Here is a 24,526-nt window from a genome sequence, read left to right on the forward strand (position 1 = left end):
ATACTAGTATTTCCTTTTATTGTTATATTCCTATGTACTTTTTATAATTCACATAATTATCTTACTTCATTCCCTCAGAAAACCATATACATTTACGGGACGCAATGAAATAAATCAAGTATTCAAAAGATATAGCTTTGTTCACAATTAACAAATAAAATAGAAAAACAAAGAGATAAGTGGAGGGGTGAAGCCCTCCATCTGAGCTTCAGACTGGAATCGGGACAAGGAAGGACTAGAATCAGAGATGGCTAGGGTTCAGCACCTATAGTTTACTGGGGATTCCAAATGCTTGATATCAAGTGGGAATCTGAAGCTGGCCTCACTGCTTAAAATCAGGAGGTAACATGGGTCTTCCCAGCTTGTCAAAGGAGGAACAAAAAGGTTGCCCGGGAGTACAATTGTGGCCTAGGGAGGCTGGAGAACACACTCAGCTTTGTAAACAGTAACTGAGCCAAATGTCTCTGCTTGGGGGCTTGGACCTTGTGTATTCCAATATCACCATGGAGCAGGAGCATAAGTCCCTGTTAAAGATTTGGCTGGACTGGGAGTTCTGGGTGGGGGGCTGAGTAGAGGCAATAGTAAAACCTTGAGATAAAGAGGGATGAAGAGAGTAGGATGGAAGAAGGGAGAGAAGTAGAGGAAGGTCTCAAATAAAAATAAATGGACATTAAAGCACAAGGAAACTCAATGCAAGACACATGTAAAGAAGAAAGTAATGACAAAAAAAGAGAAAACTATAGGGCATTCTCCTAAGTGAACATAAATGAAAAAATTTAAATAGAATATTTGCAAATTGAATGTCAATGTATTTTTAAAGGCCACTATAGAGCAGAGTATGTCAGGAATGCAATGATGGTTCAACATCAGAAAATCTATGAATATAACGTATCATGCAAATAGAGTAAAGAAATACAACCATATTCTTATCTCAATAGATGCAAAAAAAAAAAAATACTTGATAAATTTTAACACACGATCTTTTTTTCTTTTCTTTCTTTCTTTTTTTTTTCAAAAGCCATTAGCTACAGATAATGGAACCAGATGTTTCCAACTGAGAATCTCCATTCATATGCTGGCTGGTGGCCTACCAAGTTACAAAGACCTGAGCCATGTGGGTTTATGAAACTGGTGTTTGGAATTGATGTGGAGTCCCCAAGTGGGAAGTGGAGCTAAAACGTCCTCTCCTTAATGTCTGTGCTTGCCATTTTTGGCCACATGCAATCTGAGGAGTAGATGCACCTGGTGTACAGAAGTAAAAGACATCACGAAGCCCCGGAGAGGAGAGCATCCCTGGTTCTTGATATCCCACCATTTTTGATGGAGATTTACCATTCAAATTAGTGTAAAGTCCAACTAAACTTTATTTCCTGTTTATGGATTTCATTAAATGAAATCTCCACTCTCTTTTAACTTGAGCTTCTGACTTTGTCTTCTAAAATCTTGTTTGGAAAAGATATAATGATAGAATCTTTAAGTTATTAATACTAAAGGTGAAAGGCTTCTGAAGACTTAAGAGACAGTTTCTGATCTTTGGTAAGACTCTAAAATAGATTTTAAAAATAATTTGTAACTTGGGAAAAAATTAACTTGTAAACATTCACAGCTGTACTCCAATCTCTTCCTCCCACTTCTTCCTACTGCTATCTAAAGATGAAGGGCCAGTGTTACACCACAGATGGCTTGTACCAGTTTGCAAGGGGAAATTGTTAGATTTTCAGGAATTCGTTAGCTATTCGTTAAATACAGCCATTCTTAAAAAGCGAATTATATAAACTTACAATGAAATACCTTGCATTAAAAACAAAGGAAAAAATACTTAAATACTTAAAATTCATCGCTTGTTCAACATTTTATTGTTACCTATGCATCTGAGATTGTTTGCATCTACTGTATCCATAGGGTGGAAAGGCCATATAAAATTACTACACATCCCTTGCTAATTCCATGTTCAGTGATATCATGTTGGTTACTTGAAACGCCCATGGTAGAAGTATCTACATCACATAAATCAATAAACATTAAAAAATCAAGGCTTGATTTATTATCTTGTTGATTGTCTGGATTTGAAAAAGTGATGTAGCAAAAATGAATGTTGTGTCCATAGCTGTTATATTGCAAATAGTACAGAAACTTGAGGAAATAGTTCATAGAATTAAAAAACTATTATCTAACTTAGTAAAGAAGTTGTTCATGTTATCGGTGAATGAGTGGATCTGTCCCATACATCTTTGCTGCTTTACTTTTGTCTTACTCATTAATATAAATAAAAATATCAACCATGTTTATATGTAAACTACATTTACTCATCAGTGGCTAGAGATATAGGAGTTCAGCAAAAATCAGTGAAAGCATTCTATGAGTTGGCTATATGAAATTTACAAGAAATGGTATTATATATTTTTTTATTTATAAATTTATGCTATACCATTATACAGTAAAATTCACAATACATATATATTTACAATAAATTTTACAATAAATACATATATATGTATATACATATATATGTATAAAATTTACAATAAATACATATATATGTATATTTATGCTATACCATTATATCAGTAAAATTTACAATAAATATATATATATATATATATATATATATATATACACACACATACATATAAAAAATAAATAAATACATATGTATGTATTTATTTATTTTTTCCTGCAAGTAACCTGGAAGGGCCACATTGAAATTACTTGGGAGATAAAACTGTGGGAGACAGAAGATAATAGACTAGTAATTTATTAATCCTGGAGAAATAGGAATGATTAGGAGACGAGAAGCGAGGAACAAAGCAACACAAGCTAGGAATTTGTTATATACAGCAGGAGAAAGAGAGATAGGCAAGATTTTTTAGTAGCTACAAAAGAAAATCGTTTGTATATTTTGCTATGAAATGTAATATAATTCCTTTCTGAGAGACTTTAGTAAAAATTTACATTGCTTTCACCTCTTTAAATGTTTGTATTTCTTTCGAATGCATACCTAAACTTAGATGGGCCATGAAGCAGTTGAATTATATTTAAGTTACATAAGCATTTTGGTAAAATTATTACTTGGAGTCAATATCGGCTCACTATGAAGAAATTTTGCCAAACTTGCCTTTGTTCTTCTTAGGATAGGGTAGTTATCCTAGCATATCTTGAGAATAATAATAAAAATAGCAACAATACAACTATCATGACTATTAATTATTGTTTTTATATTATTGGTAGCTGTTCTGTATTCTTTACATGGATTAATTCACTTAATCATTACAAGAACCTTATGAGGCAGGTACAAATCATTTAATATCATCGTTTTACATATCAGGAAACAGACCCAGAGAAGTGGAGCAAATTGCTCTAAAGCCCATAGCTAGCAAAGTCTAGTAAGATTAGAATCCAGGCAATCTAGCTCTAAAGGTTGCACTGTTATTGTGTTAACGGTGCTAATACCACAAAATTGCCAAGCATTAGCAATAGGGTGTAACAGTCATCTTGTTCTTAGTTTCTAAGAACTAATATCACTGATTTCACTGACGTCAATCTAAATAAAGATAGCTCTCTGTCACGGTGTTGGAAAGCTGTCTGTATCTGATTTCATTAACTGATTTCATAAAAGCATTTATTGAGCATCTGGTTGTTCAACAGAATGTCACAGGCATTTCAGGAGAGACAAAGATGAATAAAACATGATTCTACCTTTGAGGAGCTTAAAATACAGAGATTCACTGTTTTTTATCAATCTCTTGAATGAAGTCAGGAGGTGAATCAAATATGTCATAAAACTGGGACAGGATTTAAAATAATTCACATTCAAAAAGCTCCTAATGGTTTTCACTAATATCCTGAAACTAATGAGTGTCACAGGGATGAATGTAAAGGTTTATGCTGTATTCAAAACCAAGTGCATAAACATAGGACTGGAAAAAAAAAATCTGCTTTTATAGCAGCTTTTCTATAATGTATCTAGAGGTTTTAGGATTATCCTCGGTACTGAAGTGTTATTAAAATTTGTGACATGCTCTTAGGCGATAGTAATGGAAATAACATTTCCAGAACGGAGCTTCGTGTTTTTCTCGGGGAGCTCTACAGCAGTCAGCTGCCTTGGCTGTATTCTTTTCAGTTCCGGCTGTAACATTTTAGGAGGGACATTGAAAAATGTGACGGGGACAAATGGAAAAGAATAGCTAAACCAAGTCATATGAAGAATGGCCTGGAGAAGGAAGACTCAGAGAGTATATGGGATCAGATTCCAAAATATTTGGAGGGTTGTCATGTGTTAGAAGGATTCAACTTCTGAGCTGCTCCAGAAGGTAAAACCAACACAAACCACCTGAAGGTTATCTCAGGTTAGCAAAAGAAAGTTCAAAGTGTTGAACTATTAAAAATTGGATTGGGCTTCCATGGGCTACAGAAAGGGATCCTAGAGGGGGTGTTGTGAGGAGGATGGTTTGGAGTGGGCTGTTGAACTGCCTCATGTTGAAAGCATCTTCTAAAATTAAAACCCCATGATTTATAATGGCATAACACAAACAATTCCCTTAATCTTCAAAATACACACAGAGGAAGATCATATTTTCCCTAAACATATGAAAACTATACAATTAACACGAGTAGCAATTATCTTGATATTCCTTGTAGAAGCAAAAGAAATGGTGCATTTAGGTCATGAAAAGAGAAGAAAGAAGCGGCCTGTGCAATTGCCTTTATGCATAGAAAGCCTGGGAACTATAGGCATAAATCCTGGGAATCTACTCCGTAGAGAACAAGGGACTGTTTTGATATAAAGCACAGAGAATGAATATGAAGAGAGAATGAATACAAGGTTTACGCTGGATGCAACTTTAAATCCTTCAGCACAATGCCTCACAGCCATAAAAAAGCAAACACAAGTCAGCAAAGCCTTTCCAGAGGTGATGAATAGAAACAGAACAAAGTACTCTTGCCTAGATAAATGCAACATTGGTGCATTGCCTCTGCAGTGCTGGCCACAGACCTCCTTCTGCAAAGAGCATTCAGCCATGGGGAAGAGGAAGAGAATGCAACAAGAACGAGAGTAAAAATTCTGGCAGGTGGATCTTCAGGTAATTTACACAAACCAAATTAATGTAATTGGCAAGCGGATACCTAGAGTACTTAGAGAGAAACCCACCAAGGCCAGAAGAAGCCAAAGGGAGCCAGAACAAGAGACTGCTCTAGGCTTTCTGAATACAGGAAAAAGGAAGAAGGAGATTGACATTGCAATCCAGACAAAGCTTGGTGAAGAGTCAACAGTTATGGAGGACAGATCTTCGCCTAGCCGATGAAAGCCTCAGATAAAATCCCAACCGCACCACACAATTTATTAAAAGTTGTTTCTTTCCCACTAACCAACCAGCTTCCACTAATCTCAAGCATTCTTTTTGACTTATTTCATTAACATTTCCTTCTTTTTTTGGAGTGGTCAGAGCCCCAGGGAAATCTCTCTCTCCTCCTCCGCACCCCCACCCCCAACCAGTGGGGCATTGAATGAGAGCCAGAGTGTTGTCTGTGTAAAGAGAAATTGCAAAACCACAAATTGCAGAAAATAGTTACTGCCAAAAATCGAAAGGAACACACAATATCACCATGCCTCTTAAAAAGCAATTGCGCATTTTACAGGCCTCTGGATAATTCAGGTTTGTTTGGCAACTTTCTCACCCATACCACCCAGAAGACAATTCTCTTCCACCAGAGGCAGTGGTCCTAAAAAAAAAATGTGCGGTTGAAAAGAAATGAAATATGTGGGTTCAATCTTTCCAGGGGCCCGATTTGGCCCAATATAGCCCTATGTTCTTCTATTGTATAGTATTGATTTTAAGGCCCAAAGTTTGCACTCAGAGTCCCAGGGACTCTCACTAAAACAGAGCAAGCCTCCAATAATCTAATAATTCCTTAAACACACAAAATCTTTCTGAAACGTTATCGTCTGTGATTATCGCAACCCTTTGATGGAACAGGAAAAATGTTTTCCTTTTGCCTCCTGCCTCCCTCAATAAAGATATTTAGAAACGGAGAGGTTAACTAACATTCTCAAAATCATACCATTTCTGAGGGAGTGTTGTGGGGCTCACAAATGAGCCTTCTGATTTTGAGTCCTGAGTTCTTTTCCATCACCCGCTCTCTTTCTCCACAGGGGCATATCTATGTCTTCCTGACTTGGCTAAGGCTGTCCTCCATCAGTGGTCCTGCGATTTTACGTGGCCCATACACATTTCCAGGTCTTTTACTTGGAAAAGCCTCCTGCCATTCACTGCTGATCAAGGCCTGTCTGAATGGAGTGCTGATTAGGTTGTTTTCCATTTGCACTGGTTGTATAATGCAATCATCGTTAGGACATAATGTCAGCTCTAGAGGGGCTGATCTAGTTTGGCTGCCAAAATGAACCCAAGTCACAATTGCCTGGTGATTTTAATGTGTTTCCATAACTTCATGGGTCAGACCAACTTTCTACCAGTTGCTCAGAGATGATATGAACAGGTGTGTAGACCCATTTTGTCTGGATGGTGTAAAATCCTAGTGCAAACTTTCTTCTCAGAATATTTACTAATAAAATAGATCCCCAACCACTTTGTATGTCCTGGAGGAAAAAAATGTGAAAATAAAGCGATCACAAATTCACCCCTCAAAGGTGAAATAGCTGGCCTCCCCTGTGGGCACCCCCTCCCTGCCACCACATCTGGTAGGTACAAGGTGCTTCAACTGAATTTTGACAAAGAGATCTTGAGGTAATTGTCATGTATGCGTTTATAGTTGCATATATGCATATCATGATTTTACATGTCGCCTTAAACTGCTCTTCATCAAATTTTCATCAGGAACGAATACCAACTGTCTTTTAGTGTTTAAAATTAAATCATTAAAAAGCAGTGGTAAACCTAAATAAGCAGAAACAGTGTGATAATGAGCTACCAAATATGTATATACATGAAAGTAAACACAGGCAGTTTCTCCCAAATGGTTTCTATGTTCAAAAGAAAAAATGCAGTCAAAAGTTAACATTTGTACAAATAAAACGCTCGTGATAATACTGCTCATAAAATCTAACATGACTTTATTGGTAAAAGCTGCTTAAAATATTCATAACATGCAGGTGTCTTGATAATGCAATAAAGACCAAAGCAATATAATACAGAGGTTGACATTTAAAAATATTCCAGTGAATGTGTAATAATTTGACATAAAATCTGAGTGGTTTTAAGGGTGACTATTTCTTGTGCTAAATGTTTGAATATTTGCTGTATAGCACTGGGATCAATTTTTCTAGAGAGAAACAAAAAACATCATCCAGGGAAATCAGTAAAAAGTTTTTCTGAGTTGTTCTTGCAGTTCAGCTGAACATATAGTTTTTTTCTCAGGGACTGAATGTTTCTCAAAAGAGAATTTATTAGAACATGTATAATATGTGTAATTCCAGCGAGACCTTTAGGTTCTCCTGGGTCCAACAGTGTTCAGCGAAATGCTTCAGTGACGGCTGAGATGCATTCTCCATTGCGAACTGTGTATGAGTCGGGAGCTGAGAGTTGATGTACACTCCCTGGCTTACCTGGCTCATCCTTCTACTGTACAGTCGTCATCTCTCGCTTATCTGTAGTGACAAGCAACTCACTACCTTTTAAACTGCTTTTGAGTAACTAGAATCTTTATATTGAATCTAAATTTATCCCAGGTTTTTTGAATTTGAGTATTATCGGTTTTTCCAAAGACATATGGAACTTCATATTTTTTTGAATAAAATCGTTATAAACTTCATTTTATTAAAAAGAAAAAAAAATCATTCTCATCCTAATTCCTGATCATTCCCAATCATTTAGGCAAAACTCTAAAATACTCAGAACTCCCAGGACAGACCTGATATAATTTTATTTAGTCTTTAGAACAGAGGGAGTTTATAATTTGGGTATGGACCCTAGGAGTGCCAAGAGTAAAGAAACAATACACGGGAGATTCATTCTAGAAAGAACTCTGATTTACAGAGCGGCCTCAATGCAGTACACACAGGCAGGAATTATTAAGATAACTACCATGCTGTTAACGTGAAACAGTCTGAGACCGTGAGGAATGACTGGGCAAAGAGATATAAATTAGTCCGCCCTGGAGAGAACCTTAATATTCAAATGTTTGGTATCATATGGTTATAATGTCTAAAAGAATACTGCCTACTTTTTTCCTCTGAACTTTTTTTTCTGGCTTTTTAGATGCAATATAAGTCGTAGCCGCAATCAAGTTCAGTCTGCTTCCCAGACGGCTTATAAAATGCTCCACAAAGCTATACAAATCAATCGTGTGAAATGTTAGTTCAAATTGTGGCTGTATTCATTGAGCCAGACTTTCAAAGTGTAACAACGTGAGATGGGAATCTTAAAGATTAGGACATTTTAGAAATTATAGCTGAAAAGTAGATACTATTTCAAGGAGGAAATGTACTTACATTTTGCTGCAAGTGAAACGCCTGTCTTTAAAGAGTAGCCTCTGAAACAAAGAGAGAAAAAGAAAGTGTGTTAAAAAAAAATGTATAGTAACCAATTCAAAATGAAAAAGGCATTGAATTGCCTTTGAAGGTACAGCCACTGACTGAAAAAAATGAGGTCTAGAGATGAAAACATTTATTGGGAAACTTCTTGGAGATACAAGGAGATTTAGCCCAGAAAGAAAACATGTAAGTTCACTGCCATATCTCATTTCATGCTGAACTTCCTGCCCCTGAATATCCTAGAATTTCAAGATCAGTCGATGCTCATTTTGTCTCCCAGGTCTGATCCTGGTGAGAGGAAATAAGAGGAGTCTAGTGCCCAGTTTAATGGCTTAAATTCATCATTCTCTTGCTTCTGGTTTACACTGACTTTGCATCTTGTTCTCTTAGGCTCAGTTCTGACGCATTGTTCTATTAAATGAAACTCCTAAAAATTATAATTTTCTCAATTCATGCTTATTGTGATAAGTGGACAAGTTTCTTTTCCAAGAAATAAAGAGCTTTTCTGGGGAGTAGTGGGGGTGGGGAGAGGACTAAAAATGATGCCAGTTTTCTCTTTATTCAACACGGCAGTGAAAGGAGAGAAACGATTAGACTGTGTCTGTGTTTAAAAGGAGTTTGCCAATTGTGCAGGCAATTATTCAGTGTGGCAGCCCACCAGACAATTCAGCTTGCTTCCAAGTCCATTTCTATCAGAAGCAGAGGTTATATCCGAAGGGGTACTTTTCAGGGTAGTAGATTTAACTGAGGCTGTCAGGAAAGTCCCCATGATTGATGTGAACTATCTGCATTCTGAGATTCAGATGGTTCCAGGTCATCTCCAAGACGGAACACTCAAGTCATGGTGTCCTCAGACCTATGGACAGATCTTGCCAGGCCATCCACGTGCATGTGGATAAATCAGGTCAGTCACTTCAGTGAATAATATTTTTCCAAGTTCTGCCATTTGGCAAATTGCTAGAAATAATGATAGTAGCTATTTCAAAGAATTGTTGTAAGGGTTAAATAAGATAATCCATGTAAAATAGTGGCATAAGGCTGGCTCATAGTGGGGACTTGATAAATGCTTCTTGGTTTTGTTACTGCTATTTTTATGATTATTATCAGAAGGCCAATTTGGAAAACCAAGTAAGAAATGATAAGTCCATGAAATTGGAGCTAGGAAGATAGTGGCGGAGAGATATCTCCATAAGATATCTCTGTTCTTGGCAGTCAAAACCATAACGTTTTCCCAAAATTCTCTCCCAGGCTGCCTTCCTCCGATCTTCACTCTTCTTACTGCTGAGTATAACTGAGATCAACATCCCACATTGGAAAATCCCTAAACATTTTAGCAAGCCACTTTGTTGCTCGTTTACTATCTACAGAGATGGCGGCGGGTGGGGCTCCTAGCTTTACAAACTGCTAAATTATTGAACTGCTGGGCCCAGGAAAAAAAGAGACAATTCTTCTTTCAGACTGCTTTACACAAGTTCTTTACTCAATACATTTTTGTCGAGCTGACTTTTTTTGATGGATCCTATGATGTGACTCAATGTGATGTCACATGCGTCACTGGCTGAAAGAAATTAGGGACATTGCTCTGACCACCCACCGCCTGACATACTTTTATTTTCCTTCAGCTTTCACCCCTCCAGACAAACATGTGAACTGAAAGTTCCTCTGAAATTGTGTCCCCTTCATCTTCTTTGAGGAATTTGTTGCTAAAAAACAAATTTAGAGTACTCCCACCTCCCAAGAAAAGTTTTTATTACTGCCTCAGATAACAGATTCTTCCTTAGCCATGAAAGTATTATGTATTACAAAGGAAACTTTCTGTTACTTCATAGTTTCACTAGACAAGAGCTCTTCATTTAGGCAACAGTTTCATAGCAATATCATTGATGAATTTGAAAACTATTTAGAGCTATCCTTGAGATTATACGATGTAGCTACCTAATGCAGTGGGCACCAATCCTTTTTCTTGGGGTACAATATTAATACAACCATCAAGACCAATGCGGAGGTGAAGTTTGACAGGCCACAAAGGAATATAAAAAACTCACCTTTGTTTTTCTAAGCTTATTCCCACATTAGAAAAAAAAAACAAAAACCTCAATTCTTAGAGGAGAGACAGTCCTTAAAATTATTAATTAATTCATTTGCTAAATGTTTATCAAGTGCCTGATATGTGCAAGACACTGTGCAAGGCCATGATAATACATTCTCTGCCCTCAGGATAATATCTGTCTGCTTGGAGAGACAACTAGATGATTTTGAGGGAACATGTGATGGTGCAATGCAAAATTATAAGGTGGTCAGGGAGGAGGGAAGGTGGTCTTTGATGATCCACTCTAGAAATAGAAATCAGGGAAGTAAAACTGGGGAAGTGCTGGGATGATATCTGAAGAAAAATTCATATTTAATAATAACAGCTAACACAGATGAGTGCTTAATGCATCAGGAACTGTCCTATGTGCTTTTCTATACACTGATTCATTTATTATCATAACAACCCTAGAGAGGCACTATTCTTACCCTAGGGTCTGAGTTAAGAAGGCACATGGGGAGTGTGGACCACGCCAGGCAAAGGGACATCATTGAGGGCCTTAGGCAGGAGAAACTGGCTTCTTCACACAATTTGCCTTATTTTGCACACACTTCAGCACAGTCCATTCTTCAGCCACATAGGAGACTTTGAGGGATCACGGATGGGGCTCTTCTGATATCAGTCCTGGATAATGTTAGTGAGGGAAGCCTATTTCCTCTGCTCCTACCATGGGGAGATGCAAGGTACATCTTGCTTCTCTGCCCTGTACCTAGAACCTCTGGGCTACCCTCAGAAGATGTGCAAGGTCAGCATCCTCGGGTCATGGTAGCACCTGTGCCTAATTCAGTAGCCAGATCTCAGTGGACTAGACCTTGTCCAGAGTCCCTGGATACCTTCTTTGGTCTCTTTGTTAGGAATCTGGTCTCCTATGCTCTGATGGTCTGTCAGCTGATGATCTTGGAGCAACTGATCTCTGGGCCAAAGTGTTCAACCGAGGGAGTCTCCGCACCACTCATCTATCTCATCTCCTCCCCCTGGTCCTTATGGCTGATCCTGTCTGGTTATGATCTGTAACCTACAATTGATGTTCATTAAAAAATAGACCTTTTAGTAATTTTAAATGTTCTATATGGCCGTTAGGTATATCTGGTTTATGTTGTTTGCTAGTTAAAATTTTTACAATATGTAAAAAATGGCATCAGTGCAAGTATAACTGAACAATGTAAGACATGGAGGCAAATTTCCTTTATACTTATTCCTCTCTATAATACACAATAAGCTAGTTCCTACAAGTCTAAGATGATAAATTTTGAGATAAAGTGGCTGCCACTTTCTTATTCTGAATATTGAACAGATTCTATTTTACGTTAATTTTATTTGCTCATCGCTATGGTAAGAATACGTATTCTCTAGTCCACATATTCCCAGTAGCACTGGGAACCAACAGTCTTTTAAATTCCCTGGGAATTAATTTAAGAATGAACTGATGCAGGTTTTATATAAGGTAGAATATGCCAATTATCAGAGAGTAATAATATGCTGTGAATGGTGGATGTCCTCTTCGCTTTGATCAGATAGATATTCTTTAAAACCTCAGACTGTGTGCTGCAGCCACAGAAATCTGAAGCCGGGAGTCCAAGGGCCTCTGCCCAGGGCTTCCACTCTGAAGACAGAAGTAATGCTATCAGAGTGCCAGGAGATCAAGTCTTAGTTCTGCCACTGACCTTCGGTGTGACCTCTAGCCAGTTATTTAACCTTGTGTTTTTAATGCTTATGAAAGCACACATATACATATATAATTTTCATGTACCTCAATGTCTTTGTCTATAAAATGCACATAAAAGCAGCACTTGTACTTCTCCTAAGATTGCTGTGCTTATTGGAAGTATGATGCATATAAAGCTCTTGGCAGAGACCCCACCCATTTTAAGTGCTTTACAAACGATAGTTATGGTTGTCTTTATTGAGTATGAACTGAAAAATTGCTGACCAAGAACTGTACTTCCCATTTGAATCAAAATATTCTGCATTAGTTCTTTAAATGGTTACAAAACATGCCATCTCCAACTTCTTTTGCCTCTGACTTTAGGTCTTGATTTTACCGGAAGTGGGCTTTTTAAAAAAAAGTCATTGTAGATTGGTTTTTCATGATTACTAATAATTTTGCTCACAGTAGTTTTTAAATTTTGTTTTGCCCCTAGGGTTTAAGAATTTTATGAACATTTCCAATTGCTTTTCTTATGGTATTGGAATTCCACTGTTTTTTTTTTCTCTTAGTTTTGATTCTGTGCATTTTTCTTGCCGTGTTTACTTATAAATATTTGTGTTTTAATTTCTTTCTAGCTTTTAAACAGTTAAAATATTTTCATTAAATAAACAGAAAATTTGGAAAATCCAAAAGAGCACTAAAACGAAGTAAAAGAGTTCACAGGCTCACCGATTTATTCTGAAGCATAAAAAGGGGTGAACATCTTGCCCAATACCCTAGCTCCATTTTCTAGGGGTAATTACTATCAACAGTGTGTTATGGCATCATTCTGAATGTTTTTTATGCTTATGAAAACACACATACATAAACATTTATACATCTACATATACTTATATATTGTTAAACTTTTTTCAGCAAAAACAAAGTCATGCTATATAATTTTCCATTATATGCTTTTATTCTCTTAATATTTTTGTGGACGTATATTCCGAATCAGTATATCCTCATCTTTTTAAGTGACTAAATATAAATCCATTTATGGAGATGCCTTGTTTATACAACCAATCTCATATTGATGAACATTTAAGTTGCTTGTGATTTTTTGCTATGACGATGAGCTTGCAATGAAAAAGCATTTCGAACATTTGTTTTTAGACTCACGCTCTTATATTGTAAGGTAGTTCTTAGAATTAGGAGCACTTTATAATAGGGTATACGCAGCTTAATATTAGATACAGAGTCTAAATCACTCTTCAGGAAGGTTGAACCTATTCACCCTCTACCAACGACAGGACTCATCCTCCATATGTGTCTTTTGCTTTGCACTCATAATTCTATCTCTTTGAGGTTTTCCTCTTCATGTGATAATTCTTCCATCTGAGCTTCAAAATACTTAATTCAGTTTTCAGCAATGTTTTTGAGTTCCAAGAACTTTTTCTTTTTCTCCTCTGATTGTTCCTTTGTAATAACTTTTCTAGTCTCCCTAGGAATTTACATAATTTTTTTAGAGTTCTTTTTCTTTCTTCCTTTACGAATACCTCACGAAGGGCCACCTGTTCTGATTATGTCATTTTTTTCCTCTTCCAAACTGCTGAGTCACCTTTAAGGTTTTGTGCATTTTTTCTCTCCACTGTTCCCTGTCTGCACACATCCAGATTTCCTGACCCATAATAGAGGAGGGGTCCTCAGCTCATCTGCAAATAGGTTGTTGGGGACTCCTAAGTAATAGTTGGTCTGCAAGCGGCGAGAGGGAAAAAACCTTTTCCTGGTGAATGGGCTGGTAGGCGAGGGCTCTTTGACTGAGAGTTATGGGAGAGGCCTCCAAGTTCTCAGGCTCCTCCTGGCAAAGGAAGAGTATAAGAGTTCTCTTGAAGTTATATACAATTGGCGTATTCTTTACTTATGGTCTTCTCAAAAACAAAACACTAAGCAACAGCAACCAATCCAAAAATGACTCCCAAAACAACAAATTTTTATGCTGCAGCCCAGGTGACATGCCAGACCACACAGAGAGTCTCAACTATCAAGGATAAGAACATTAAGAATGCACATAGGCATGGCACCCTCAGGAATCGTGTCAATAACATTATGAGCTGTATTGTCTTGCAAATGGGAATATTTTGGCAAAATAATTGTATTGTACACATTATTCAAATATGCTCATTATCAATAATGATAATGTAGATGGCCTTTTTTGGGCCAATATGTATTTATTTATCAAATATATATCAGATATTTAAAATATGTTCTAGGTGTTAGACATATAACACTGGCAAAAAAGTGGTGATTATTTTATCACTAAGGTGTTTGCAGTGTGTCTATTGCATGAGATACTTATTCCAGAGAGGGGTAACATCCCAAGTTATGTGAATGCTTCTTGCCAAACATTTTGAGGGACAGGTTTGTAGATAAATGGTCTAGAGGACCACCTAGAGAAGTGACATCAGAACTGAGATTCCAAGATGAATAGATGTGAGCTAGAAGAGGTTGGAAAAGGCATCCTTGGCAGAACAGCATGTGCAAAGGCACCAAGACGGGGCATAACTCAGGTAATGCTAAGTAACTCAAAATAGCTAGACCCAAGAATTCCGCATGAAAAAGTGGCCAGACATGTGGAGAGAGATAAGCAAGAGTCAGTCAGATCATTCCATCCAGGTAGAGTTGAATTTTATTCTGAAAGCTAAGAAGGGTGTTTAAAGGTTTCTAAAACAGGGGAGAGGTACGAATGGATTTTTGTCAAAAACATCACCCTGGTAGCAGTTTAGCTGTGGATTGCCGGGAGGTTAGCTTGGGAAAGAAGTGAGTAGTTAGGAGGAGTTATTGACTTAATGCAGATATTGTGTCAAAGGACTGAACTAAAGGAGAAAGGTAGGTAGGTAGAGAAAGGAAGAAAAAGGGAGAGAGGGAGAAGGATTAGGGGATTTCTGGAGGACTGGGTGGGTGACATAAGTCATTTAGAGAGATGTGAAATACGGAGGAGAGAAAAGGTTTGGGTTGAACCTAATGAGAAGGGATGAAAGCCTGAGCTGAAACTGTAGCCAACACTGAGACATGTTGAATTTGAAGAGCTGTTGGAAGGTGTAACTTAAGATTCTAACAAGTACATTTGTTAGAGATGATGGTCGTGCTAGGAGCCTAGAGGTCATGTAATCATTCCTCAGGAAACACTAATCTTATCTAGAAGTTCTACACCCGAAATACCCTCAACTGACAAAGATGAGTATGAATTAATTTTAAACAAACATAACATAGTGAAAAAAAAATATTATTTAAAACCCAAACTGACTGGCTTCTTCTGCTTTCTGCAGGGGGATGAACTTATTTATATCAGTGGGAAAGTACATCTCCATGTCAGGGCTTCTCAGTCATGGCACTATTTACATTGGGGGTGGGATAACTCTTTCTTGTATGGACTGTCCTGTGCATTCTAGGATGTTTAGCAGCGTCCCTGGCCTCTACACACTCGATGACAGTATTACCCACCCCCCTAACACTCAGTTGTGACAACCAAAACGTCTCCAAACATTGCCATTGTCCTGAGATGCACTATTGCGCTCTCTGCCCGCCCGCCCGTTAGTCCCCTGTCGAGAGTCTCTGCTCTGTGCTTTCTCTTTGACAGAATGTGGTGGAATTTGGAAGAACTCTATTAATTCCTTTGTGCCACTACAGGGTGAAACCCAGAGGAGATGGCCTTTTGTGTAGTAGAATATATTAATGAGTATTTGCAAATGCAGAGTTAGCCTGGACCTTGAATAGATGGTGTGGGAGAAATTCTGCTATAGAAGAAAGTGAGAGGAAGTGAATTCCCAGAGTAAAGTGAAGGGAGCTTGTTGAACAGCAGGGAGGCCGACCTCTTACAGAAAGGAGAGCAGTGAGAAATTCCTGATGGCCGGAGGAGGGAGGGCCTTTGATTACAGGAATGCTTAATATGCAATCCTAAACTATTTACGGGTCTGCAGCCTAAGACTCCTCCATTGTCCTAAAGTCCTAAGGGAGGACCTCAAGCCAGTTGCGGCTGTGAGAATGTTATCTCCCAAGAATTTGCAGAGATTTTTCAGTGTGGAGCTTAAAGCTTTTAGGCTTTGTCACTATCCCCACCATTGTCACCTTCTACTCTTTCTTCATGTTTTCTCTTTTCTTCCTTTTCTTTCACATCTACAGTAAAAACTTTCATTTTTTGAGGTTAATTCCTTTGATGGGAATTACCAGGAAGTTCAATTTCCCTGTGGTTCGCCGAATTTCTGAAGCGGCATGAGGCCAGCGATGCCCTTTGGGCTGGACTGGGCAGACCACATGGGATCTTCTCACCTGATGCCTCTCTTTGTGGGTTGACAAACTGAGGTCCAGACGACCACAATGCTTTGTTTTAGGAACAGAGTTAGATCTTTTGGCTTTTAGTTCTGTGCTTTTTTAGCAGAGCACACTGTTTAAGAAATCACCTCTCTCTGATTAGCTGGCACTAGTATCTAGAAAGGTCTCTGATTTCTGAGTTTCCATCTTCGAGGAAATAACCCTGCTAGAATAAAACAAAACAAAACAAAACAAAAACAAGAAAATAACAACAATCCCCCCCGCCCCCCCAAACAATAAAAACTACTTAGCTAAGGCTTTCCTCCAAAGATGTCTCAAAGCTCCACTTATACTCAAATCTTGCCTCTATGACATTATTAAAACACTATCTGGCTCAGAATATTTTCTACTTTAAAACACATCTTTTCAAATTTCTATCTCTGTCAGCTGACAATAGAGACTCATAAAACCCTTTCATGTCTCATAGGCTACTGTCCAAACCTTATAATTAAATCATAAATTTCTAAGGATTAATTATTCAAATGTCAAAGAGATGTTTCTGGCAAGGAACAAAGAATCTTTCAAAACTGCTGTAGATAATATAAAAGCCGATCAATGGCTAGTGTTTACATATCTAGCTATCGATTTTAATGAAACATTTCCTTTGAAGTCACTTATAAAAAATTATGAAGTTTGTATACATAAAATCTGAAAATCAAACTGAAGTTCTGTCCCACAAAAGGTGACCTCAATTGATGTCACTGTAACACTTCCAAAGGAGAGCAATGGCTCAAATTCTTTATAAATCAGAGCATGAACTCAGGCAAATTCTTATTCGTCATTTTATCTTCGGCAGTGTCTAGCAGAACACATAGTAGCTTTACGATAGGCAATAGTTAAATGGATAAACCTCCAGGCTTCCCCAGCAACAATATTCTGTTCACCCAGCAGCCTCCCACACCCAGACTGCCTCCATCACCCATACCTGTGTCCAGGACCAGCTACATAATTTGCGAGGCTCAATGCAAAAATGAAAAGGCAGGGCCTCTTGTTCTAAAATGATCGAGAACTCCAAGACGGTGACCACGGAGCAGTAAACTGAGCACAGCGTCCTGTGTGATGTCAGGGATGTGCCCATGGAACTGGCCCTGTCTGTGCCTATATAGCTCCCTCGACTTCTGATTCCTTCATGCATGCTAACCACGCCTTCTGTGCCAAGTGAAAATCCACACTTGAGCTGCCCTTAGCCCCTTTTTTCTATCTCAGTCTGACCCCTTCTTCTTGGGTCCATGCCCTACCATCTTCCTTGTCTTTGTCTCTTTCACTGTGATTTCCGGACCCCTGTTCTAAAGTGAGAGAACTCACCTCTGTCTTCGCCTTCTCAGTTTACCTCCTCACCTGAATGGAAACTAGGCCTTCCCACCTGCACTGACCTCTACAGTAGAAGCCACCATTTCTTCTGCTTCCAAAGTATACCTGCAAAAAGAGGCAGGATCCAAACTGCCCTTGATCCCTAGTGGCCCCTTCAGACCATTCGTGATGTGGCTCTTGCCCACATACTTGCTCGCACTCCGCTTTCCACATCCTACCCTCTATCATCCACTGCTCTCCCTGGCTCTCTTCTACTTCCCTCTGACTGCAGCCTGCAGCTCCCAGCTTTCCTCTTCACTTCCACCTTCTTGGTAATTGTAGTGTCCGTACTGATGACCCACCTGGCTCTCTGGCCTTGCAGTTCAGTGACTGCCACAAGGCGGCTGGTCTTTGCTTCCGTTCACTCCAGTCACTGACATACTTCAAATTGCATATTACCTGGAATTGCTCCACTTATGAGATGTATTTTCTAATCATTGGACAGCTTAGAAAACATGAAAAGCAAAACAAACAACAAGAAAACAAATCAACCAATCAACCAACCACCCAACCAGCCAGCCAGCCAGCCAGCCAGCCAAAATCCACAGTTCTATCACTCAAAGACATCACTGTTAGAATTTTAACTATTCCTTCCCCAGTCTTTTTTCTATGCCTACGTGATGAGTCCTATCCACAAAAATAAAGGGTCTGAGCTTGGAAGCTAAGCAGGGTCTGGCCTGGATAGTACTTAGATGGGAGACCACCTTGGAATACCAGGTGCTGCAGGCATTTAATAAAAATAAGTAAATAAATCTATTTAATAAAATTATTTAATAAAAATAAATAAATAAATCTATCAGATTACGGATATTTGCCAGGGAGTGCTATTTAAGCAGAAAGCTGAAAGCTGGGATGGGGCAGCTCATTGAAGGGGAATGGGAAGATCATCGCAGGCAGAAGGCACGGCTTGTACAAAGGTCTTGAGGTAAGGAAGAGCATGTCTTGTTTGAGGACCTAAAAGAAAGCCATCAAGTAAGAACAGGGTGAGATGAACTTTCTGGGTTCAAATCCTACATTATTTACTTCAGCCTCAATTTCCTCTTCTGTAAACTGGAGATCACATTAGCCTTCTCCTAGGATTTCTGGAAAGATTAACTGTGTTCCCATATGAAAAGCACTTAAAATAGCACCTGGCCCATAGTCAAGCTTTCTTAAAACAGGAGAAAGGTGTAGACAGTCTAAATAGTCAATGTGGAGGAGAAACGTCTCTTCTATCTCCCTGTGTTCTCCTGGAAGAGGAGGCATCTACACTCACACCCATGAAGGACGGATATTGGAGTGAGCACGTCTGGCTTCTCCTCTTTGCAGGAAGAGCTTGACTTCCTAGTCTGCAGGAAGGTAGAAATCCACTGAGCCATGTCTCCATAGCGGGGAAGTTCCCTTGTTTCAGGCCACTGCTCTTGTACACACAGAGTTCTGGGTCCTTATATAAATGCTGCAAGTCAGCTGTGTGCTCTCTCAGGTCCAGCTGTGACTGGACAGGTGAGTCATGTGAGCTGGACACCAGGCTCCAGTCTCTTCGATTCAGAAGAAGGTAGTGGGAAGCCCTGACTTGGCTTCTCCAGTGAGGTTTCCCAGTTGCCTTGTGTCCTGAATTTATTGGATAACTCCCCAGCTATCAATCAAGTTGAGACTATGATACCTATTTAGTGAAGAAGAGGAGTAAAGGGTTAGAATCCTGACCCTCAACAAATTAGTGCACTATCTAGAAACCTTAAGGTTAAATAGAAACATTTTGAGAGCAAAGAACTCAGATGTGGGAGCTTAGATCTTGGTACAGCTATTGTGATTGGCTTTAGCATGAATGGGCAGTGCCAGCCTTTGTTTCTGACTTGCTTCGGTGACGTCAGCTTGCAGGAAATGCGCTGCTAAGGTAGATGTTTGATAATTTGAGCTTTAAGTAGAAAAAAAAAAATTCCAGCTAGATTCCATCCAGAGTAGAGTGAATGAGAGTGAGTGGTTTTGGCCATCAGATTTAATGCTATGCACTGGGAACACTAGTTTAACTGATCCAACATGGGATCCTTTTACCTTGTTTGGAATTGCACAGGCCCAAAGGGGTGCTGTGGAAGGACTAGATTTCTGGTTCCTATAGCTTACCCCCAGGCTGTTGGAGCTTCCTGCCAATAGTTTCAAATTGGCTTTTTTCATAAAGCTTATTTCTTAAATAAGATATGATTTCTTAAATCTATATCTAATTATGAGATGCATGTAAAGAATCCTGACCCAGACAACAGTTAGAGAGTTCATTATCTCCTGGCATTCGGCTAGGAAGTATATTTAAAGGGCTGTTTTCTTGAACCATCTGTTTCTGAGATAGATTTGCTTAGAGAGTTAAGGACGGAATTGGTTGAAAACATAGGCTTTGATCTTCCATTTAGAATGAGAGCTCTTAGAAATGAAAGAAAAATGAAGGACGATGCTATGATTAAGTGCAAAGAAAGGAGTTATTTCTTTAGGAGGAGTGCTAAGATTTAAGATGGTAGGTTGGATAGATATGAACCTAAAGTGTTTTAAATGCTCTTAAAGTTGGTGTTTGAAAAGGGGCATAAGGGAGGCTTAAAAAATCCAACAAAAATTAAAGAAATAAAACAAAGGAGACTAATGCCCCATAAAATGCCTAGATGTGGGGGACTATTAGGAAGCTGCTGAACGAAGGGATGGGAGAGCCATACTGGATGGCTACATGACATTTGGATAAGACGATGAGGGATAACTAGGAAGATGAGGTAGACTCCTTCTGAGATTGTCACTAGTGCCAAAAAACATAGTTAATGCAGCAATGAAGCAGGTTCAGGGGATTGCCATGAAGAACAGTATGTGTTAGTCCTTGAACAGACAGTTCAGGGAGAATGACCTAACCGGCCTTAGGTGAACTGCACCCCAACCCATAGGGGAACATTTGCAGTGTCTGGAGAGATTTGGGGATTGTCATGATTTGGGGAGAGGAAACTACAGGCTGCTAAACATCCTACAAGGCACAGGACAGCCCCCACAACAAAGAATTATTTAGTCTGAAATGTTAACGGTGCTGAGACTGAGAAACTGCCTTAAGGAAAAACAGGCTGGGCTACAACATTTGAGTCCAGATGGAGTCGGACGTGGGGCTGATGGGTAGAATTATCCACCTGGGAGAACTAGACACGGACAAGATTTGTTTGAACTACGGATATTTTGGCAGTTTCTGAAATTGCTGACTTCACATCTCTTATTAAGGAGGTTCTCAAAGGACCAAACCTAGAATAATAACATGAAGAAAATAAATGAATGGGGCTGAAAGCAATGAGAAAGAGAAAGGAGGGAAGGCACTGTGACCTGACCAAGGGTATTAGCACTCACATATTAAAAAGGTAGAGAGCCAAGTTAGAACACATACTATGCTTTTAAAAAGATCTGAGTTTGCTTGAAAAGAGTAGTGAATGAAAGACAAAGGAAACACTAGAGGCATTTGCTACTGCAATAGGATGCAAGTGGCACAGATGAATGTTCATGCTACCAATGAAGTAGCATAATTTGCTCAAGGTCTGGGGATTTAAAAAACCAAGGAAAGGCAAGTCTGGGGGAAAGAACACATGATCAAAGATGTACTTTCCACCTGAGCATGGAAGCTGCAGTTCTATCATCAAGAGCTGTAGTGGGAGGATCAGTTGAGATCAAGTACCCACTGAGATAAATACGCAAGCAAAGGAGTTATATCAGAGTTTGTGATATAATAGATCTGTGTGGACCTTGAAAATCTGCATTTCTAACAAGCTCCCAGAAGCTGCACTGGTGCTGCATATTTAGAGAACCACTGGTCTACAGAATTCCAGTGTAGGAAGCAAAGACAGTAGCCGCTGCCTCCTGGGATCCTACGACAGATGGAGAAATACAATAAGTAGAGCAAGACAGTGAGACTCTGGGGAAAGCACAAGCATGAATCTTGCTTAGATAGGTGCCTCTCCCTCTTTAACAACCTGCTCCTAGCAGAAGAGAAAGCTGCCATTGTAAAGAGCCCATCCAGGATTCAGCACTGGGGAGAGGGGCAAATGTCAGGCTCAAACCTAGAATGGAAAAGAGAAGGATTAAAATATGCAGCCTAGAACCAAGCCACAAGGAGACCCGGAGATGAGGACCACCACTGAAATTTCTTAATTTTGCCACTACAGGAGTGTCTCAAATGCCATCTCTGAGAGAGGAAACAGGATGCACGGGCAGATTCCCTTCTTCCTCCTTGCTCTGAAGGTATCGGAAGCACAGGGTTGCAGTGACTCCCTCACATCTCTTGGCACAAAATTTCTACACTCAATTGTTTATGCTCCCAGGTCATGGATTCCAGACAGGCATTCTTACAAAGTTGACACCAAGAACATTTTATTTTTCCTCCAAATTTTTCTGTCAATTCTTCCCAGATAACATTTCTCATTCTGCTATGACCCATGGCTGATAACCACAGTGCGGGCCGGGTACTTTGCATTCCATTTGCCTCTTTATGTTCTCTGTGCATATTTTCTATTAGGAGGGATTGAGTAGTCAGACTGAAGCACCAAACTCCATCCTATACTTCTCAAGTCCAGCAAGATACGGTTCAACTAAACAATGATACATCTACCTACAAAGGGACTATCATGTAACCATTAAAATATCTTTTTGAGTTGTAACTACATGAAAGAATTGCTTATGGTATAATGGTAAGTATAAATAAAACAACGAAATTGAATACATAGTGTCACAATTTCATGAAACATAATAGCAAATAAAATACTACTCACAGATAAAACTATAGAAAAAAATGCCTCCAAATTTTTATTGGGGCTATTTTTAAGTAGTGAGAATTTTCTTCAAAGTTTTTCATTAACCTGAATGTCATATACAACAGAAATAATAAACTTTATTAATTTTAAGTATTTTAATGTGTTATCATTAGAAAGTCATGGGGACTCTTATTTCTTGAAAACAGGAAAAAGAAGATAGGTAAACAAATTTTGAAATGGCAGTGGTGTGGGTGGAGATGTGCTTCGAGGTGGATGAGAAACTTGTGACTGGAGAGAGGATTTATGATGAAGAGAGGGTTATTCCTCCGACAGCACAGGTGTCATTAACTAAGAGACTCAGAGATGTCTTGATATTTCAGGACTCGCATAGATTTGACGTACAGTAATAAAAAAGATGTGAAGCAAAGCTGGGCTGATACTGCTAACTAACTGCAGAAGTGTGAAAGAAAGTTTTAACACTCTGTAGGTAAAATGAAAATCTTCAAAGTTGGGAATTCCTTTAATGAACACCACATGGGAAAATAAGACAAATTGGCTATGGAAAAAAAAAAAATCAGAAATCTCCCTTTGAAAGGATGACTCTAGTATCAATTTCCATTAACAATGAGGAATATAAACACATTGTCAAAAATATATAATGTCGAATGAATTAAAAAATATTTTAGCTTTCTTTCAATTGATTAGAATAAGTTTTAAGTTGTAATTTAAGCATCAAGAAGAATGATGTAATGGTTTACGAGCAGCTTTGCAGTGAGAAGTGATAAAAATTGCAAACAGATGACATGTAAATAAATATTTGCATCGACTGGTATAAATATCGTAAAGTGCCGACAATTCCCAATTAACTTGTTTTAATTGGTTCATATAGAAACTAATTTTTCACAATTGTACTTGGCCAATTAACACTTCAGAAGCTCAGCTAAGGCCTTTCATCTTAAGAGTGCTTTTGGGGACAAGTCTCCTGGGTAGTCACCCCTTTGCACCTTGGAGAAATAAACTCTTTATTCAGCCACGAAAATAAAGTAGTTTGTGAGAGCCTCCTTCTGTAGCCAAAGACATCTCAGTCCAGGAGAATGGAGCCAGAAAAGGTGTAATATTAAATTGTCACAACAAGTGGTGCTGGGAGAGTGGGCAGAGACGAGAGAAAGGGACAAAGCTCACAGAGTGTGGGATATCGGCTTTGAGGTGTCTACGTTATGACAGTGGTTTCCAATCGGTTACGTATCATCATAAACAGTGCCTGGTTTTCTGAGAGGGTCAGCTTGTGTACCATTTCGGGGAAAAAGAGAGGCAGAGTCTGAAAGCTCAAGAATTTCTTGCTCTTCTCCCTCCTCATTCACATCTCACTACCACATTTCTTTGATAGTTACATTCTTTTATTTATTTTAAAAAATAGATATCCCTGGCTCGATTGTGCCTATCTCATATTCTAAACCAATATCCAACTTTTATTGTGCCCCACAGTACTCGCTCATGCTCTTTGCCAAATACTTCTCACTCTCCACCTTCTAAGCACATGGACGATTGCCTTCCTGGCTCCTTTGTAGATGAATAAGGTCATATGACTAGTTCTAGTTTCAGCAGTTTTATCCCTGCGAAAACAATTCCCTCTATTAAATTCTCTGTGTTAAAAATTCTAGAGCAGTTTTTCCTTGCTCCTGGCCAGTATGGATAAAACATTAAGTCATAACTATCAGCGATGTATAGAGAATTAGATACTCTGGCTAGCTAAAGTTTTGTTTTTCACAAGTAACTTTAGATTAACCAAAGCACTCATTAATTCTTAACACTTGCGGCAAATTTTTGTAAAATGTGTAAATATATTTTCATAGCTTAGTAATTTAATC

At 38.7% G+C, this 24,526-nt stretch overlaps 1 protein-coding gene across 1 annotated transcript in view; it reads right to left on the bottom strand.

Annotated features, from left to right (window-relative positions):
• Window positions 1-24,526, bottom strand: part of ANKFN1 (ankyrin repeat and fibronectin type III domain containing 1) — a 342,813-nt gene that overhangs the window by 198,217 nt on the left and 120,070 nt on the right. The window contains exon 2 of the mRNA XM_011365098.1: window positions 8,447-8,487. Coding sequence (XP_011363400.1) covers window positions 8,447-8,487 — 41 coding nt within the window. The remainder of the gene's footprint in view (window positions 1-8,446; window positions 8,488-24,526) is intronic.

This window comes from Pteropus vampyrus, unplaced genomic scaffold (genome assembly GCF_000151845.1).
Source record: "Pteropus vampyrus isolate Shadow unplaced genomic scaffold, Pvam_2.0 Scaffold104, whole genome shotgun sequence".
In the NCBI taxonomy this organism is placed as follows: domain Eukaryota; kingdom Metazoa; phylum Chordata; class Mammalia; order Chiroptera; family Pteropodidae; genus Pteropus; species Pteropus vampyrus.